Genomic DNA, 17126 nt, shown 5'->3' with positions numbered 1-17126 from the left:
TTTCTATTTCAGAAGTTAAGTAGAAAACAAAAACTAATAGATTCTAAGCAGTGATACAATTTTTAAAATCCAAAATGCTCCTGAACACATTGTTGTTACTAAATAATAATATATCTGGCACTGAATAATAAGTACAGCATATTTTTATTTATAGTAAGAAGAAAACCCATAGTTAATATTAGAACATTTCATTCCTGCAAGGTTTTGCTTCCCAACCAGTGTTAAAAACTGAAAAAAGTGACATGCAATTATTTATAAAGTAATGATCAAGCAATAAATCAGAATATTTATAGAACCTTGTGGAGTTTAAAACTTTTATAGAAATGGGATGATGGTGAAGAAATTGTTTGAAAGGTACACTTTAATTTACAGATCTGTATATATATAGTATTTATGATACTGGGTGTGTATATATTTCTGTATGTGTTTGCACTTCGAAACTTGTGTTACATTTTCATTAAAGGAATACTACTTCCATTTGATTTAGAATATTGAATTCTCAGGCTAAACATACCAAAATACAAGGCCTGTATTTCAATAGTGGGTTTCAATTTTGTTTGCTTCTAGTTTGCTTGTGGTGCATGTGCGCGCCTGGCTTCTGCACATGTGCAGAAGCTTCTGTGCATGCGCAGACACATCTGGGTGGGTGGACGGAGACTCCCGCCACTGCCGCTACCGGTTCGCCCAATCCGGGATGAACTGGTAGCAACCCAACACTGCTGTATTTCCATCTCTCTCTCTCTCCCCCCCTCTCTCTCCCCTCCCCCCTCTCTCCCCTTTATCATTTTTATAAATAATTCTATGCAGCCAATATCCCTTTTTCCAACTATTTTCCAGGGGTGAAATTCAAAAATTTTCCATACCGGTTCTGTGGGCGTGGCTTGGTGGGCATTCCCTCCCCACTCCTGGGGGAAGGATATTGCAAAATTTCCATTCCCACCCCACTCTGGGGCCAGCCAAAGGTGGTATTTGCTGGTTCTCCTGAACTACTCAAAATTTCCACTACTGGTTCTCCAGAACCTGTCAGAACCTGCTGAATTTCATTCCTGCTAATTTATTTATTTATTTATTTATTTATTTATTTATTGTCCCCACAATCCGGGTCCTCATTATTGCCCCCACAATCCAGCTTATTTTCCCCACAATCCGGGTCCTATTTTCCCAGAAAAACAATCCTGTGACTTGAGTTGGCTAAGATCTCCCAAAGTCTGCCAGCCGGTTTTCATGCCTAAAGTGGGACTAGAACTCATAGTACCTTAACCATTTGATTAAAGTGACTCTTTCCTCCTCTCTCTTTAAGAATAAAATAAGCAGGCATATCCAGCAATCTGGCACATGTGTACATCCATTTCCAGTCGAGGCAAAATGGTTAAATAAGCTCTGAGTTCCAATATAGTAAGTTTATTGCCATGTACATTGACAGAGAAGTAGCAGGTTGAGAGCAGGCATCATGGAGTTCCTGCCTTGAAGCATGCAAGAGAATTTTTCTCTGAGTAACACTTTCTCATGGTGAAATTAGTCACCTTTTCTATGGGAAAAAGCATCTTGTCCTTTGTTTCAGGCATTAAAGTATCTCTATAATGCTCAAAGCCTCGGATAGAAAATGCAGCATAACCCTTAGCACAACCCTATAAGGCAAACGAATAGAAATATTCAAATAGAAATAGAAGAGCCTTGGTGGCGCAGCAGACTAAAGTGCTGTTAAGTAGCACCAGCTGCCTGCAATTACTACAAGTTCAAATCTCACCAGGCTCAAGGTTGACTCAGCCTTCCATCCTTTCGACGTAGGTAAAATGAAGACCCGGTTTGTGGGGACAATAAGCTGACTTTGTATAAAAAAGAGGACCTGCTTGGGGGGGGGGGCGAAAGCCCTACTAAGCAGGTATATACAAAAGTATGAAGGCTTTTGCTTAACGCATTGTAAGCCGCTCTGAGTCTCTGGAGAAGGGCGGCATATAAATCGAACCAATAAATAAATAAATAAATAAATAAATAAATAAATAAATAAATAAATAAATAAATAATAGCATTGTTCCTGAAATGTAGGAAGTAAATGCTGGGAAATAATAGCTTATCTAATACTGTCTTCTGAGTTTGTGACAGAGATGAAATTCACAGTAGCAGAAATGAGAATCAACATTGTTGTGTAGAAAGTGGCTTCGGTATAAAAACAGACTCAGAAATGCTGCCTGTAAATAAATGGTACAAGCCCTCATTGAACATCATGACATACACTTACTCTATTAACTTCCTGTGTGATCATTCAAGTTCCTATGCTTCAAATTTATCTCCACAAAACACTTTTTGTTATCTTGCAACTTCTATGCAACTTCTATGCACTCCCTTTTGGCACTAGTAAAAGCCTCCAGATGCTTCTGCACAACTGTTGATCATGAGCAGAAGCCTCTTCTGTTGTTACTTGGGTAGAAGGGATGATGCAATTCCTGCATATGGGGAGTTTGTAGCAGAAGCGTGTTCTGGTATTGAAAGTGCTAAAGAAAGCTTTAGAGGAGGTAGGTGACCAGACACGCAAAGCAGAGCAATCTGGCTGCTTCACTCTATCCATAGAAGTGAGGGGTCCAGGTTGCTTTATAAAGCACTTTCAAGGGGTGTTTCCAGGAGTGGGTTTCACTTACCTTTGCTACCAATTTGCTCGTGCATGCGCTTGCTTCGCTCGCATGCGCACCACTTCTGCGCATGCACAGAGCATATTTGATGACATCCGGGCGGGTGAGTAGAGCCTCCCGCCGCCACTGCTACCAATTTGCCCGAACCAGGGCGAACTGGTAGCAACCCACCACTGGGTGTTTCACTCAAGCTTTCATTGAAGCAAAACCTCCATCTGAAATGTGCACTAATTTCTAGCCATCTAGACTCTGCTTTTGTTCATATGAAAATAAGTAGAAATCTTTGCAGGCCCTAATACTTAACCCACATTGCTTAGAAATAGGAGCATGTGTATCCTGTTCTTTTATTCAGTGAGTATCCTCTGACCGTCTGATACCCAAACAGGATCATCTGTAGAATCGTCTCTCAATATTTTACCTACAGACAAATAAGGCAGAGCTAGGTGACTGAAGCTGAGAGAGACCAACTTGTCCAATTCTCAATATCTTGTCAAATACTTCTTAAGTATCCGTATCTCATTATAGTATTGTGTTCCTATTACAACTTAAAAATGATGTGGATTAGGTCTGTATCTCTGTTTAAGTTCAGTATTTTCTCTGTAGGTCATTTCAGCTTTTGACTACCTCCTGTAAATCAAAAGAGGATTCCTTGCCTGAATACAGAGGGAGTGGGTGGATGGAGGAAACATATAGACAAAGAAACATACTAATTGCTTTGCTTGTCAAAGAGTGGTGTGCTGATTTTATTGTGAATGTAGCAGGAAGTCTGAACTGCATTTTTATTTATTCCTACTACTGTTCTTCATCACAGGATGATGCCCAGTTCAGTTGCGGTGTGGTGTTTCTCTTGTGGTGATGATGTTTCTCTTATGACATTAAAATCTAAGAAAACAGCTATTCAGGCTCTGTGTAAAGGTAAAGGTTCCCCTCGCACATATGTGCTAGTTGTTCCTGACTCTAGGGGACAGTGCTCATCTCTGTTTCAAAGTTGAAGAGCCAGCACCATCTGAAGACGTCTCCGTGGTCATGTGACTGGCATGACGAAATGCCAAAGACACATGGAACACCTTCTCACCAAAGGTGGTCCCTATTTTTCTACTTGCATTTTTATGTGCTTTCAAACTGCTAGGTTGGCAGAAGCTGGGACAAGTAACAGGAGCTAACCCCATTACGTGGCGCTAGGGATTCGAATCACTGAACTGCTGACCTTTTGATCGAACTGCTGACCTTTTGAACGACAAGCTCAGCGTCTTAGCCACTGATCCACTGTGTCTGTGTAGCATATTATAACTATGATTATGATTCCTGTATTATTATATACACAACAATATGAAAACACAGCTGCCAGTTCTTTAGTGGATGTTGGCCTTCATTCACATCAAGTTATTCCTAAGAACCAAGGCTGTCATAATGTATTAGCACAGTATATGTGCAGTTCATAGCAACATGATATTTTGTAATTGACAAGTGGAAATTTTGTCAATGCGCAAATTTTCCAAGTGTCATCCAAGGCTTTTTGGTATGACACCCAGTCTGCCAATAACAATAATTATTTTCATTATTCCCATTATTCCCAAAGTTCCACAGAATTCACTATGAATAATGGATAAGCATTTGCAACTTTTCTTGATCTACTCAAAGAAAAGGGAATGGATTTCTTAAAAATCAGAGCATCTTTAGTTGTAATTAAAAATTCTAAATGAGATAACGTTCTGTCCTTCCTTCATCACTGTTCTTAAGAATTGATTTTCTTTTCTATGCACATATACATTTAAGGAATGATTGAAAGATTAATTTTTTTTCAGAGGCTTAACATTTTGGTAATGAAAAGAGTTTCACGTTTTCCCAAAACAAATGTAGGCAATTTGGGGCTCCGTTCCTCCAAAAAAAGTTAATCTGTTTACGTGTTTGGTGGGATGTCAGAAAGGAAAAAGTTATTATTTAAGTATTATTTAAATATATTCATTTTCAAATGTATGACATCATGAAAACCAAAGTATCTGTGATTCTTAAAGACATGGAAAAGCCTGGATTCAAACAGAATCCAGATGAATGTTGGATATGAAGGTTGGATATTGAATGTTGGATATTTACTATATGCCATGCTTGGACATGGCATATTCTAAAGTGGAACAAATGGGTATATAAAATATAGTTTTATTTTATGTATGATAATTACTGTAAGGTTGTAATATGCACAAAAATGAAAAGACTTTAAAATACCCACAATGGAAGAATGATTGGTGAAGGTGACAGAATGGGTAGGAGTGGCAAAATTATTTTATGAAGTAGACAATGAAACATACCATCTCTTTCCTTCTCTTCCTGTGCTTATCTATCTTTAGTGTCTGTCTGTCTCTCTCTCTCTTTCCCTCTCTCTCACACACACACACAAACACACACACACACGCACCCCTATCTCCACACAGACACACCTCCAAATAGTACTGCATTTAAAGTGCCTATATTATTGTTATTTTCCTTTTGTCATACCTCTACTGAAGCCAGCTAAGGTTGTAAGTGAAATCATTCTAACTCTTTCCCATACTTGGCTTAGCTGTACAACTTTGGTTTTAGCATGAGAATTTATTGCTTTAGCCATTTAAAAAGTGTTAAAATTCTCTGCAGAGATGTTGAGTTATATACAGCATGCTAATGTAAGTGTCCTGCTTAGTAACTTTAAAACCGGCTCTGCTATACAAGATATTTTGTTAAACTATTTCTTTTAAGCCAAACTGAATATTTTAAAATTATCTTTACATATTACATTCTAAAGAAGGGCACAGCCTTTCTAAATGTCATTTATTCTGTTTCAGTTTTGGGAGGAGGGGATGGAGGAGTCGAGAGAGAAAGCTGAATACATCCAGTGGAATCAATTCTTCATCAGTCTTTAAATCTTAGGGCAAATTTTTCTGACGAAAGACTTGGTTAGGTAGTGTTACCACTATACTATCTTTGGCCCTACAGCCAGGATAAACAAAGATATTTTCTCTAATATTTGCCAATATAATGAAAATTAAAATTATTTTATAATTGGGGTGATCCAGAGGTGGTATTCAGCTGGTTCGGACCAGTTCACCCGAACCGGTAGCGGAAATCGCAAGTGGGCCCGCCCACTCACCCACTCGTCCACCTGCCCACCCGGCTCTATGCCATCCTATTTAAGCACATTTTTGAGGCTGGGCACATGCATGGAAGGTGTGCGCATGAGCAAAGCTGGCACATGTGCGGAAGGCAGGCGGGCACGCGAACTGGGCATGTGCTCCTGAAGCGAGCGGGCGTCCACGTGGCAAACCTGTAGTAACATAATGTGAAACCCACTGCTGGGGTGATCCTGTTTGAGGCTCCAGGAATAACCAATTTATTCCTTTGTTCCATGCTAATGTTCAAGCTAATGGAAGTTGGGACATCAGGGAATCAAGGGGTTGCATAGAAGACTGGAATTTTTAAACCTTGGATGGATTTGATTGTTCTTATGGTATATCAATTGTAACTACTGTGTAGCTTTTATTGATGATTATACACAACTTTAATAATATGGTTGAATAATGAATACAACTGAATTAATAATGTGGTGATTAACAGTTGTAGTAGGCCTGGATATAGATTCCAGAAGAAGAATGCAGATTTGAGACTTTATTGTATCCACCGAAATATTTTTGCCATAAAATGTATTCCTACTATATTGTTTTAATAATTCATACTGTTGAGCACTATACAATAAATAATGACATTAGATAGAATAGAAATTAGATGCAATGAGCTTAACAAAAAATTGAAGCATTATTCACTAGTACTGCATTTGCAAAGTTACAATTTTAAACTGTTTTTTGGCTTGGTAGTCTTCTCTAAAGCCAGATTTCTATTTTCACTGTAAACTGGGCATAATGATTTAAAAAAAAGTAATGAGTAAAAAAACCCCTATATTTTATAGCTTTTCTTTTATTATCCCCTTTTCTCCAGGTGGTGTCTGCATTGCTCAGTCTCTAAAAATCCCCCGTGAACCAAGACCAGGGGAATTTGAGAAGATTATTAAGCGTTTGATGGAGACTCAAAATGCTCGTGCTGTAATTATGTTTGCAAATGAAGATGATATAAGGTATTGGCTTTTTCTTTTTTCTTTTTTTTTGCTAGAATAGGTAACTTTCAAAGTCATGGTTTTATTTATCAATGTTACTCACACTAGATTTCAGTTTTGTTGCTCGTTCCAATTTTCCAGCAATCCTTAAACACAGGAAAAAGAAACATTTGATTTTCACAGAATGTTCCTGCTTCAGTGGAACCCAGTAAAAATAGAAAAAATAACATGGTGAATACCTAAGGTTTTAGAGGGAAAGGATACATTTTGGGGTCAATTTTCTTTGGCACTCTGACTTCTTGCCATTTCCATAGAATTCACTTAATACTCTTCCCTTGACTGTAAAGTTGAGTAACAATGGAAGGTACAAGTGAAATGAAAGCATTCAAAAGGAAGGAAAATGACAAGTCCACATCTTTCCCCTTTCTTTTCTCATAATCACTTGAACTTGTCCCTTTGGAATACTGTTATTTAAAAGTTCAGGTGACTATGAAAGAATTGTGTCTTTCATAGTCACCCAATATTTACTAAAAAAACCAACAACAACCTTTGAGTGAAGCTTGACCTCAATTGAAGACTTCAAGTCTTGTCCATGTAGTTATTTTGACAATGGTAGGGATCAATTTTGCTATTTTACTTGGAATATTCTTTCCTATCTAACTGATACCTCTGAATTGCCCTGGAAGTCACTCAGCCATGTCCTAACAGGTCTGAGCTTGCTTAGTTTTGGAAGTTTAGCCAAAGTTCACTGAGTGCTGCTATCTGAGTTTAAGAAAACAAATTAAGCAGAAGATTCAGGTAACAAAAAGTAATGGCAAGAAAGAAAGAGTCTCTTCCTCCACAGACATTAATAATAACCCCTGCAGCACCTGACAACCAGTAAAGTAGAAAAGAGAAGGTATTGGTTTGGAACTGATAGAGAAGGCAGCTGAAAGAGGCAGACAGAAACATGAAAAAGAAGTCAGCCTTTCTTCTTTTTAATTTCTATTGCTTCATTGCCATGATACTTTTAAGTATTGTATTGTGAAGGCTTTATATTGTAATTTTTTCTGCATGAGCTGCTGAGAATGGCTTTGATTTTATAGAAATATAATGTAAACAAATAACTAAATGTTACAAATAAATAAATAAACATTACAGAATTTTTTTCTATACACTTTTTTGTACAAAAGCCCCCCAACATGTCTCCTTTAAAGAGCTGTGTTAGTGCAGTGGTTAGAGTACAGTACTGCAGGCTACTTCTGCTGCCTGCTGGCTGCCTGCAATATGGGAGATCAAATCTCACCAGGCTCAAGGTTGACTTAGCCTTCCATCCTTCCGAGGTGGGTAAAATGAGGACCCAGATTGTTGGGGGCAATATGCTGACTCTGTAAACTGCTTAGAGAGGGCTGTAAAGCACTGTGAAGTAGTATATAAATCTAAGTGCTATTGCTATTTAAAATGTTTGATGAATTGACAAAAACAACTAGTTTTATGACTCTTAAGGAGGAACCTTTATAAAAGTTGGCTTAAAATAACTGGTTTTGTTTTTAAATTATTGTTTACAGGAGAATACTGGAAGCTGCTAAAAAATTGAATCAAACTGGACATTTTCTTTGGATAGGCTCAGACAGTTGGGGTTCTAAAATTTCACCTGTTTATCAGCAAGAAGAAATAGCAGAAGGGGCTGTCACCATCTTGCCCAAAAGAGCTTCCATTGATGGTAAGACTCTGTAATAAAACTTTAGTTGGAGGAGCCCCTAGTATATATTTGTGTAACTCTGGCACATCATACAATCATGAAACTATTTCATGGTTTTCTTATGATGACGCCAAATAACTTTAAATGGTATTTTCATTCCATCTTCTGTAGGTGCATGATTGTTTGGTTCCCATACTCATAATTATCAAGTAAATTTTTTTCAAGCCCACTCTGTGAAGCAGTACTTTACAGGTAGTCCTTGCTTACCAACAATAATTTGGACTGGAAATTCCACTGCTAAGTGACAAGGTTGTAAGGTGCAACATGATTTATGACTATGACTAGCCAAATCCCATGCAGTCATAGAGATCTGTGATCATGTGATTGCCATTTGCATTCTCCTGCCAGTTTCTGCATTGACTTTGTTGGAAGCCAGCAGTAAAAGTCACAAATAGTGATCACATGAGGATGCCCTGACGGTCGTAACTGTAAGAACAGCTTGTAAGTACCCTTCATTCAGTATGAAATCAGTGGTAACATTAAATGAGGATTACCTGTATTGTGCATCCAATTTATGATCATTCTGAGAAGAACATATTATGTAAACAATTCAATTTATTTATACAGAAGAAATTCTAAACTGAAGATTTCTTGTACAACAATGACATCATTTTGTGCCATTGCTATTTGTACCTTATTTATTTATTTATTTAAATTTTTGGCCGCTCAACTTTGGATGATGTACAAAACTAAAAAAAACAAACCATAAAAATAACTGGAAACATAGAATCAGACATATGGCCCACTCTATAATAATCCAATAAACACAAAACAATAAATAAATAATAAAAATTAAGCTCAGACTGGGACCAAAGCCTGTTGTTCAAAGTTTCCTTTACTTATTTCAAATGTTTATTGACATTATCTAGTTGGTGAAAATAGATTCTATGCTCAATGGTTCTGGTTAATGTTTAAATTATTTTCCTAAATACTAAATGAGTACTGTGATTGGTAGAAAAATCTACATGTCAGGGTTCCAATTAACACTCCCAACAGAAGTAAAATTCCAAGGCAGGCATTTTCCTCAAAGTTCCATTTTATTAGAGATGTCATATGGGCACATCTGGGAAAACATGGGTTTTCCCACCCAAGTAAAGTCAAAGTTCCTTCTCCTGCACCCACATTTCCATCACCAGGTCCAATCAGGTCCCCGTCCCATCTGGAGTTGTTTCCCAGTCACACCTCTCCAGGTGCAGGTTGAATGTCCTTGACTCCAGAGAAAAGAATGTTTTTATGGCTATACAACTCACCCCGTCTCCATCCAACCCCCCCTCCCGTTTCCCACAGCATGCCCATCCACCAAGTGTGGCAGCCCTGAAGATCCAAAGTTAAAGATGGCTTCCAGGGTTGACACTACCATCTAGTTAAATACACAATAGCTTTCATTTATTGATATCAGCTAATTGTCTTTATATCAGGAAGGTTTTTTTTCTCCATTGCCAATATACAATAGTCACTGGCACAATATCTAGAATCACATATGATGTTTGTCCATTGTGTTCGAAGAGGACCTTGACATCTAACAGGTTGTGGGCTGTCTGCAGGTGGCTGGTAAGGCCTATGCGGGCACGAAATGTTCTGCCACATGTCGGGCAGTCATGTGTGGGCACCATTGTTGCATTGTTGCATTGCATTGTTGATCATTTATACAGCTGATTGGATCTAACAGCTATAGGATTATGGGTAAATGACATAATAAATGTAGAAAAAAGGTTCCAGATTCAGTCATGGCAGTTTAATTAAAAGAAAAGAAGGAACTATAATTTGATGTCTTTTGGGAGTTAGCAGGTACCACTCAGAGTTGATAATACTGTGCTACTATAACTTGTATATACACTTGAGATAACTATTTTTCAGGCATTCAGCTTCATTAAGTAATGAGTCAGACTTTCCAAGACTTCTTGTATGTAACATGAGGTAACAGCAAAGTGAGATAAAGGTGAAATGGAGGAGTATGAAAATTGCCTTTTGTCAAAAATATTGAGACAGAGAACTTGTAAAATACCTTAATACCTCTCTGAATTGCTGAATTAATTTATTACAGTTATGATGATGCACAGTAACAATGTTCAGTCATTTCATAAATATATACATAGGAAACCAAATACAAAGTAAGCTTTTAAAAGAATTCTCCCAGTTATTTGCTGCCTACTCTTGTTGATCTCAGTTTATATCTGAGATCTCATGATATTTCATGAATGAAAGCAAGCTACTTTATGATTGAGCAAGGATACTTCTTTTCAACAAGCAATTGGATGCATTATTTTTTTAGGATGTCACCCAAACTTTGTATTGTATTAACATAATAGTAATAAAGATAGGCTTTAATTTGCTCTAGTGTTAACTGGGTAATGCTATAAGATGTTACAAATCACCAGTAGGGAAATTTATATACAGAAAGAGTCATAGCATATAAGGCCAAATACCTTTTCACGTTCAGCACTTTGTTCTGATCTTCATGTATGTATATCTTGGACCTTGGAGTACTCATCTCTAATGATCTAAGTGCCAGAGCCCACTGCAACAACATTGCCAAAAAGGCATTAAGAGTTGTTAACCTAATCTTGCATAGCTTCTTCTCTGGTAATATTGTACTGCGAACCAGAGCATACAAAACATTTGCTAGACCAATTCTCGAATACAGCTCATCTGTCTGGAACCCGCACTAAATATCGGACATTAATACAATTGAGAGAGTCCAGAGATATTTCACAAGAAGAGTCCTCCACTCCTCTGCTCGCAACATAATACCTTATGCCACCAGGCTTGAAATTTTGGCCTTAGACAATTTAGAACTACACCGCCTTTGGTCTGACCTAAGCATAGTACATAAAATTATCTGCTACAACGTCCTACCTGTCAATGACTACTTCAGCTTCAACAACAACAATACATGAACACATAATAGATACAAACTTAAAGTAAACTTAAAGTAAACAGAGTGGTCAATGCCTGGAATGCACTACCTGACTTTGTGGTTTCTTCCCCAAACCCCCAAAACTTTAACCTTAGACTGTCTACTGTTGAACTTACCCCATTCCTAAGAAGTCTGTAAGGTACGTGCATAAGCGCACCAATGTGCCTACCGTCCCTGTCCTACTGTCCCTATTTATTTGTATCCATTTCATGTATTCATAAGCATGTTTATACTTATATCTGTTGTCTTATACATGCTTGACGAAATAAATAAATAAAATAAAAAAATAAAAATAAATATCTGTATTTTCAATTAAGGTTTCGATAGATATTTTAGAAGTCGAACCCTAGCAAATAACAGAAGGAATGTGTGGTTTGCAGAATTTTGGGAAGAAAATTTTGGATGCAAGCTGGGCTCTCATGGAAAGCGGAATAGCAACATAAAGAAATGTACAGGTAACTGTTTGAGCATGCACTTTGTTCAAGTTATTTTCTTTTTTGATGGGTTTTTGTTAATCTGGCAGGCGGTAGCCTGATTTTGTCTTGGCTCAAGAGTTAAAGTGTGCTAAACTGGCAAAAAGAAAGTAGCAAATCGCATCCATACTGTTTTCAAGAAAAGTGCAAGAACCTGAGCATGACTTGAAGGAGACTTTAACTTTTAAAACTTACAGTTTTTAAATGTTTTAAAAGTTTTTTAACTCTCTGAGTTAAGTCGGCTCTTAGGTATTTGTTAAGATTTTATATTGCTCAATTGCTAATTAGATTGATGGAAGGAATTTATAACTGCTGAAAGTCTATTGGTGATGACTTTTAATTATTTACACTGGCAATACTGTAAATATTTATTTGATATGTGGCTAGACTAGAGGACTCTGTCCTGATTTATTGCTTGAAGTTAGCCATATTGTTTTTCATCGGCCATATAGAGTGTGTTAATGGGAAGTGACTCTGATTTCCATGCATAGTTCACATAGTCTTTTGCAATGATCAAAAACTAATAATGGAAAAAGCGTATTATTTTTATTTACTTTGCTGCTGCTAGAATTAAAAGAAACAACAGTGAATGATACTTTTTTTTAAAAAAATCATATTTAAGTTTCATTATATTTACTAGGTTTACTGGGTTTAAGTGTATCAAGGCTCCAGTCTTTTAAGATACTTTTCATCTGTCCACTGAGAGTTTTCTTGGTAATATACAAATGTATTCATGTAATCAATGAAATTGCTGTAAAAGCACATGGTTAATCCATAATCCATAATCCAATAGTCCTAATAATTTGCAGTATTTTGTAGCAAATCCTTAGTAATTAAAATAGTTGTAGGCTAAAGATACAAGTTAAAAGATCAGTACAGGGCTGAATACAAAGTGTGTCCTCATTCATTATTAATGAAAGGTGTGTGTGTGTACATGTATAGACATAGCATCTCATGATGTACCCTACAAATAGGTTCATGTCCTCATCATGTCCAATAGGTTCATATCATCGATATGTTGTATGTTGTATGACAGGCTTTTGTATTATGTTAAGCATAGTAAATGGGAACAAGATTGGTTGAAGTATAAATAAGCCTTATTCCATTAAAATTATGGTTGCATTTTCAATCTAATAGTGGTCCTATAGACTTATTTTATGCTACTGTTTAAATGTTAGGGTATAGAAATGCTCTCCTCAAAATCTTATCTAAAATGTTAATTAAGATTACCAGGTCTTGCATGTCTTTTTACTATAAGAAGAGCAGCTTATATTTCTTATGTTAGCATTTTGTTTAACTGTTCAGCAAAGCTAATCAGCCTTTAAATGCTTATAATCACTGAAGGCAGTGTTAAAAATAGAGATGGGAGAAGAGATTTCATGAGCCATGTACAGCAAGTTCAAATTTGCCTAATTTGCACAGGTCATGAACAAGCCATAATATTTGTTTCTATGGAAGACATTTATGGTACTTTATAATGAACTTAAAAATGTATTTGAAGGTTAGAAACCTTTTGGTTGCAATGTTTAAATAGTTTCTATTTTACTCTTGGATATTAAGTTTAAGGTTTAATAAGAAAGAAATATTTACTGTGACTTTTAAATACACTGGGGCAATTTTATACAATTTAACTTACATCATTGTTTGGATTATATTTTTATTCTTTATATATCAAGATCACATGAAATGTTAATACCACTTTATAATGCTTTGGTAAGGCCACACTTGGAATACTGCATTCAGTTTTGGTCACCATGATGTAAAAAAGATGTTGAGACTGTAGAAAGAGTGCAGAGAAGAGCTACAAAGATGATTAGGGGACTTGAGGCTAAAACATATGAAGAACGGTTGCAGGAACTGGATATGTCTAGTTTAATGAAAAGAAGGACTAGAGGAGACATGATAGCATGTTCCAATATCTCAGAGGTTGCCACAAAGAAGAGGGAGTCAAGCTATTCTCCAAAGCACCTGAGGGCAGGACAAGAAGCAATGGGTTAGCAATGGGAATCAAGGAGAGAAGCAACTTAGAACTAAGGAGAAATTTCCTGACAGTTAGAACAATTAATCAGTGGAACAACTTGCCTCCAGAAGTTGTGAATGCTCCAACACTGGAAGTTTTTAAGAAGGTGTTGGATAACCATTTGTCTGACGTAGTGTAGGGTTTCCTGCCTGGGCAGGGGGTTGGACTAGAAGACCTCCAAGGTCCCTTCCAACTCTGTTATTCTATTCTATTCTATATTTGAATTCACAAAAATAAGCATTCGATTTGGAGTGGGCAGAGTTCTACCCCTGACTGGGCAAGGAATCCAAGTAGGTGACTTTGGGCCAGTCATTTTCTCTCAACAAAGATAAATGTGTTTCTGAAAATGATGCCTTGTCTATTGCCAGCAGTCAAGATTAACTAAAAGACAAAAGTCAAAATACAATTAAATTAATTGGAAAGAGGGGGCCATAATGACATTTAAAACATGATAAGCAAGGAGAACATTGTATAATCTAATTTTGAGATTAAATGTTTTTTCTGTTACATTTATTTTGTAGCCAAAAGTAAGTACAGTGGATTATATCAGAATTGACAAAATAGTAAAATAGTTGGGCAATTCTAATTGATCTGGTGGGAATCAGCAGTCACATGGTTTTTGTGGAATTAGCACTTTTATTATTCAGAATTATTAAATATAAAATAAAGGTGACAATTCTGTGCTCAGTAATTATCCCATCAATACATTTGTTATCATACACAGTGTAAATCACTGTGGGCCTTAGATTTCCTGCTGCTTTCGTCTCTTACTGATCTCAGGACAATCATTTCTTCTTGATCTTGTCTTCAGCTTTCTCATGTTAAAAATCTCAATACTTTTAAGATAACATGAAAAAGCAAACATTCCATGTGCATAAATAGCATGCTCCAGCATATATTTGAATGGCCTAGGCATAAACTGTTCATGCATTCTAAGGGTGGCTTCAGAAAAGACATTAGTGCAAGCAAAGCATCCCCTCCTCAACTGCAGCAACAAGGCAGCTGCAGTTTCTGGAATAATGGCATGATTGTGACATGGGCTTTCCCAGTTGTGTTCACATCTGGGTACATGCATAATTTGCTTCAGATGAAGCTTCTGCCCAAATATTTTATGTGCCTGGAACTGGGAAAGCCAAGACAGGTCTTCTGTTGTATGAGGCTGGCTTGAAATATTTTACACTGCCCTACTAATATGATATTTATGTTTTCTCTTTAACTGCCCAGCTTTTGTTACATCAGATACCAACAAGTTTAGGGACTACATTTGTTTTCTTTCCGTGATTCATATTTTGTCATTAGCTCAGAACATTATGAAGCTATGTAGATAAATTCAGTTGAAGCACAACATCCCATATTATTTGATGCAGCATTAAATCTGTCAGATGTAAATGCCTTATTCTCCAATGTGTAAATAATGTATATATGGAACATCAGAGGTTAACTTATTCTTTGGACTTTAATGTATTCATAACTTACCACTCCCATTCCTAGCTCCACCCCTTGTATATATATAAGGAGCCACCCTCACCATTCTCGTTGCTTCTACCTCGAATATTCAGTGAATATAGAATGCCTATCATAATTAAAAAGAAATATATTTAAAGCTTTAACTTCTATTATCTTTATTGAGTCTGATCCTGAAAATATTGCAACAAGCTGGTAGCAGAGGATGGTTAATTGACTCAATAAGTAATTAAAAATGTCCAAGAAAGATAGGCCCAACACCAGGGCCTACAGCAAAGAAATAGAAACTGATCAAGAGATGATCAACGAATCCACCAATGCGATTTCGAGAGAATCCGAAGAATACACCACTGAAGAAGAAGAACTAATGAGTGAAAATAATGACCAGAAAGAAATCGAAATAGAAAATAACGAACTCAGGTCAGAGATATTAAAGATACTAAAAAGCCAAAAGAATGATGAAAGTCTCATCGCGGACCTCCAGGAGATGCTGAAGAACAGCGGAGCAGCGAGAGAGAAAAACGTCATTAAAGAAAAACCCAAAGATCAAAAAATCGTAAGTGAGATGACTACTGAGAAAATAGTTGTTAAAAAGAAAAGATGTGATCCCGCGCGAAATTTTGAATGGCAGCCATCTTGGTTTCAACGAACTTCAAAAGAGAATGGAGCAGAGCCAATCAAAACGCTCAGTTCAAAATTTCTGGCGCGAAAAACACTATCAGACGAAGAAAGTGAGAAAGAAGTCTCAAACTCTTCAGATGATCCAAAATCAGAAAGTGAAGACGATTTAACAAAATCTCAAGTAAAATCAGCAATGAAAACGCTTTTTGCTGCTTTTGGGCCAAGACTGAAAATTACCAAGACATCTACGAAGAAGCAAGAAATCAAACCGGCGACTCAAGACCTGCACGCTCCCATCCTGACTTCGAAAGCGACGACGCCCGAGCCCAGAGAGCCATGCCGATTTCACCCTACACCACAGACAAAATCGAATACCAACGCACACAAAAAGAAGAAAAGAACCGTCACCACCACCAGAACCCCAAAAACCGAGCCAGAGACCGACTCATCTGAGGAGGAGCGGATCGAGAGAGCTGAAAGGGAGAGAACCTTCCACGACGCCACCAAAGAAGAAATGAACAACGCGCATGTGCGAAACTACGTAGACGACCCAGAAGGACTTGAACTGGCCAGAGAACCGCGCAGACTCATTGCAAGCATCCCAATGCCGTTCTGTAATTTCCTGCACTTGAGAGATCACGGACTGCCCCAGGTTGTAAGTAATGGACAGAATAATGTAGGTAACTTACCCAGTGACTTCCCAAAACTTAGAATTGATGGCATTAATTTACAAGAGTGGTATCAACAGCTTCAGGTTATTTTCATGAAAGAAAATTTACTATTCTTTATAACTAGCCCTCCAAGAAGACCTTGGACTTTAAAAATAGATTGTTTACATCATAGAGCATTTTTCATAATAATATCTAGCGTGTCTCCTGCAATGTATCATAGCATCAAACCAAACCTAACTGTATCAGAAATAATTCAATGCATGTTTAATCTATTTCACAGCGATAGCGTAGCTACAACCACAAGAATGTCTAAGGATTTCTTTTCCTCTAGAGTAAAACCAGGGGTTTCTATAAGTGAGCATTTGATAAATCTAAACAAAATAAGAGCTGAGCTACAATTGAGAGGGGAAGTGATTTCAGATCAAACAATGAAAAGTGTTATTATCAATTCACTTGATCCATCATGGGATAGCTTTATGTCACACTTAGATACCATTAATTTGGGATATTTATC

General features: G+C 37.1%; 1 protein-coding gene across 5 annotated transcripts in view; it reads left to right on the top strand.

The window, feature by feature from the left end:
• Window positions 1-17126, top strand: part of GRM8 (glutamate metabotropic receptor 8) — a 538008-nt gene that overhangs the window by 281516 nt on the left and 239366 nt on the right. For all 5 annotated transcript variants that reach the window (XM_034421356.3, XM_034421368.2, XM_060687140.2 and 2 more), the window contains exons 4-6: window positions 6591-6726; window positions 8253-8407; window positions 11681-11818. In XM_034421356.3, the coding sequence (XP_034277247.1) occupies window positions 6591-6726; window positions 8253-8407; window positions 11681-11818 (429 nt within the window). The remainder of the gene's footprint in view (window positions 1-6590; window positions 6727-8252; window positions 8408-11680; window positions 11819-17126) is intronic.

This window comes from Pantherophis guttatus, chromosome 7, assembly GCF_059756535.1.
Source record: "Pantherophis guttatus breed Tessera chromosome 7, ASM5975653v1, whole genome shotgun sequence".
In the NCBI taxonomy this organism is placed as follows: Eukaryota; Metazoa; Chordata; class Lepidosauria; order Squamata; family Colubridae; genus Pantherophis; species Pantherophis guttatus.
Note: the sequence above shows the minus strand (reverse complement) of the source record. Positions and strands in the feature narration are given on the sequence as shown.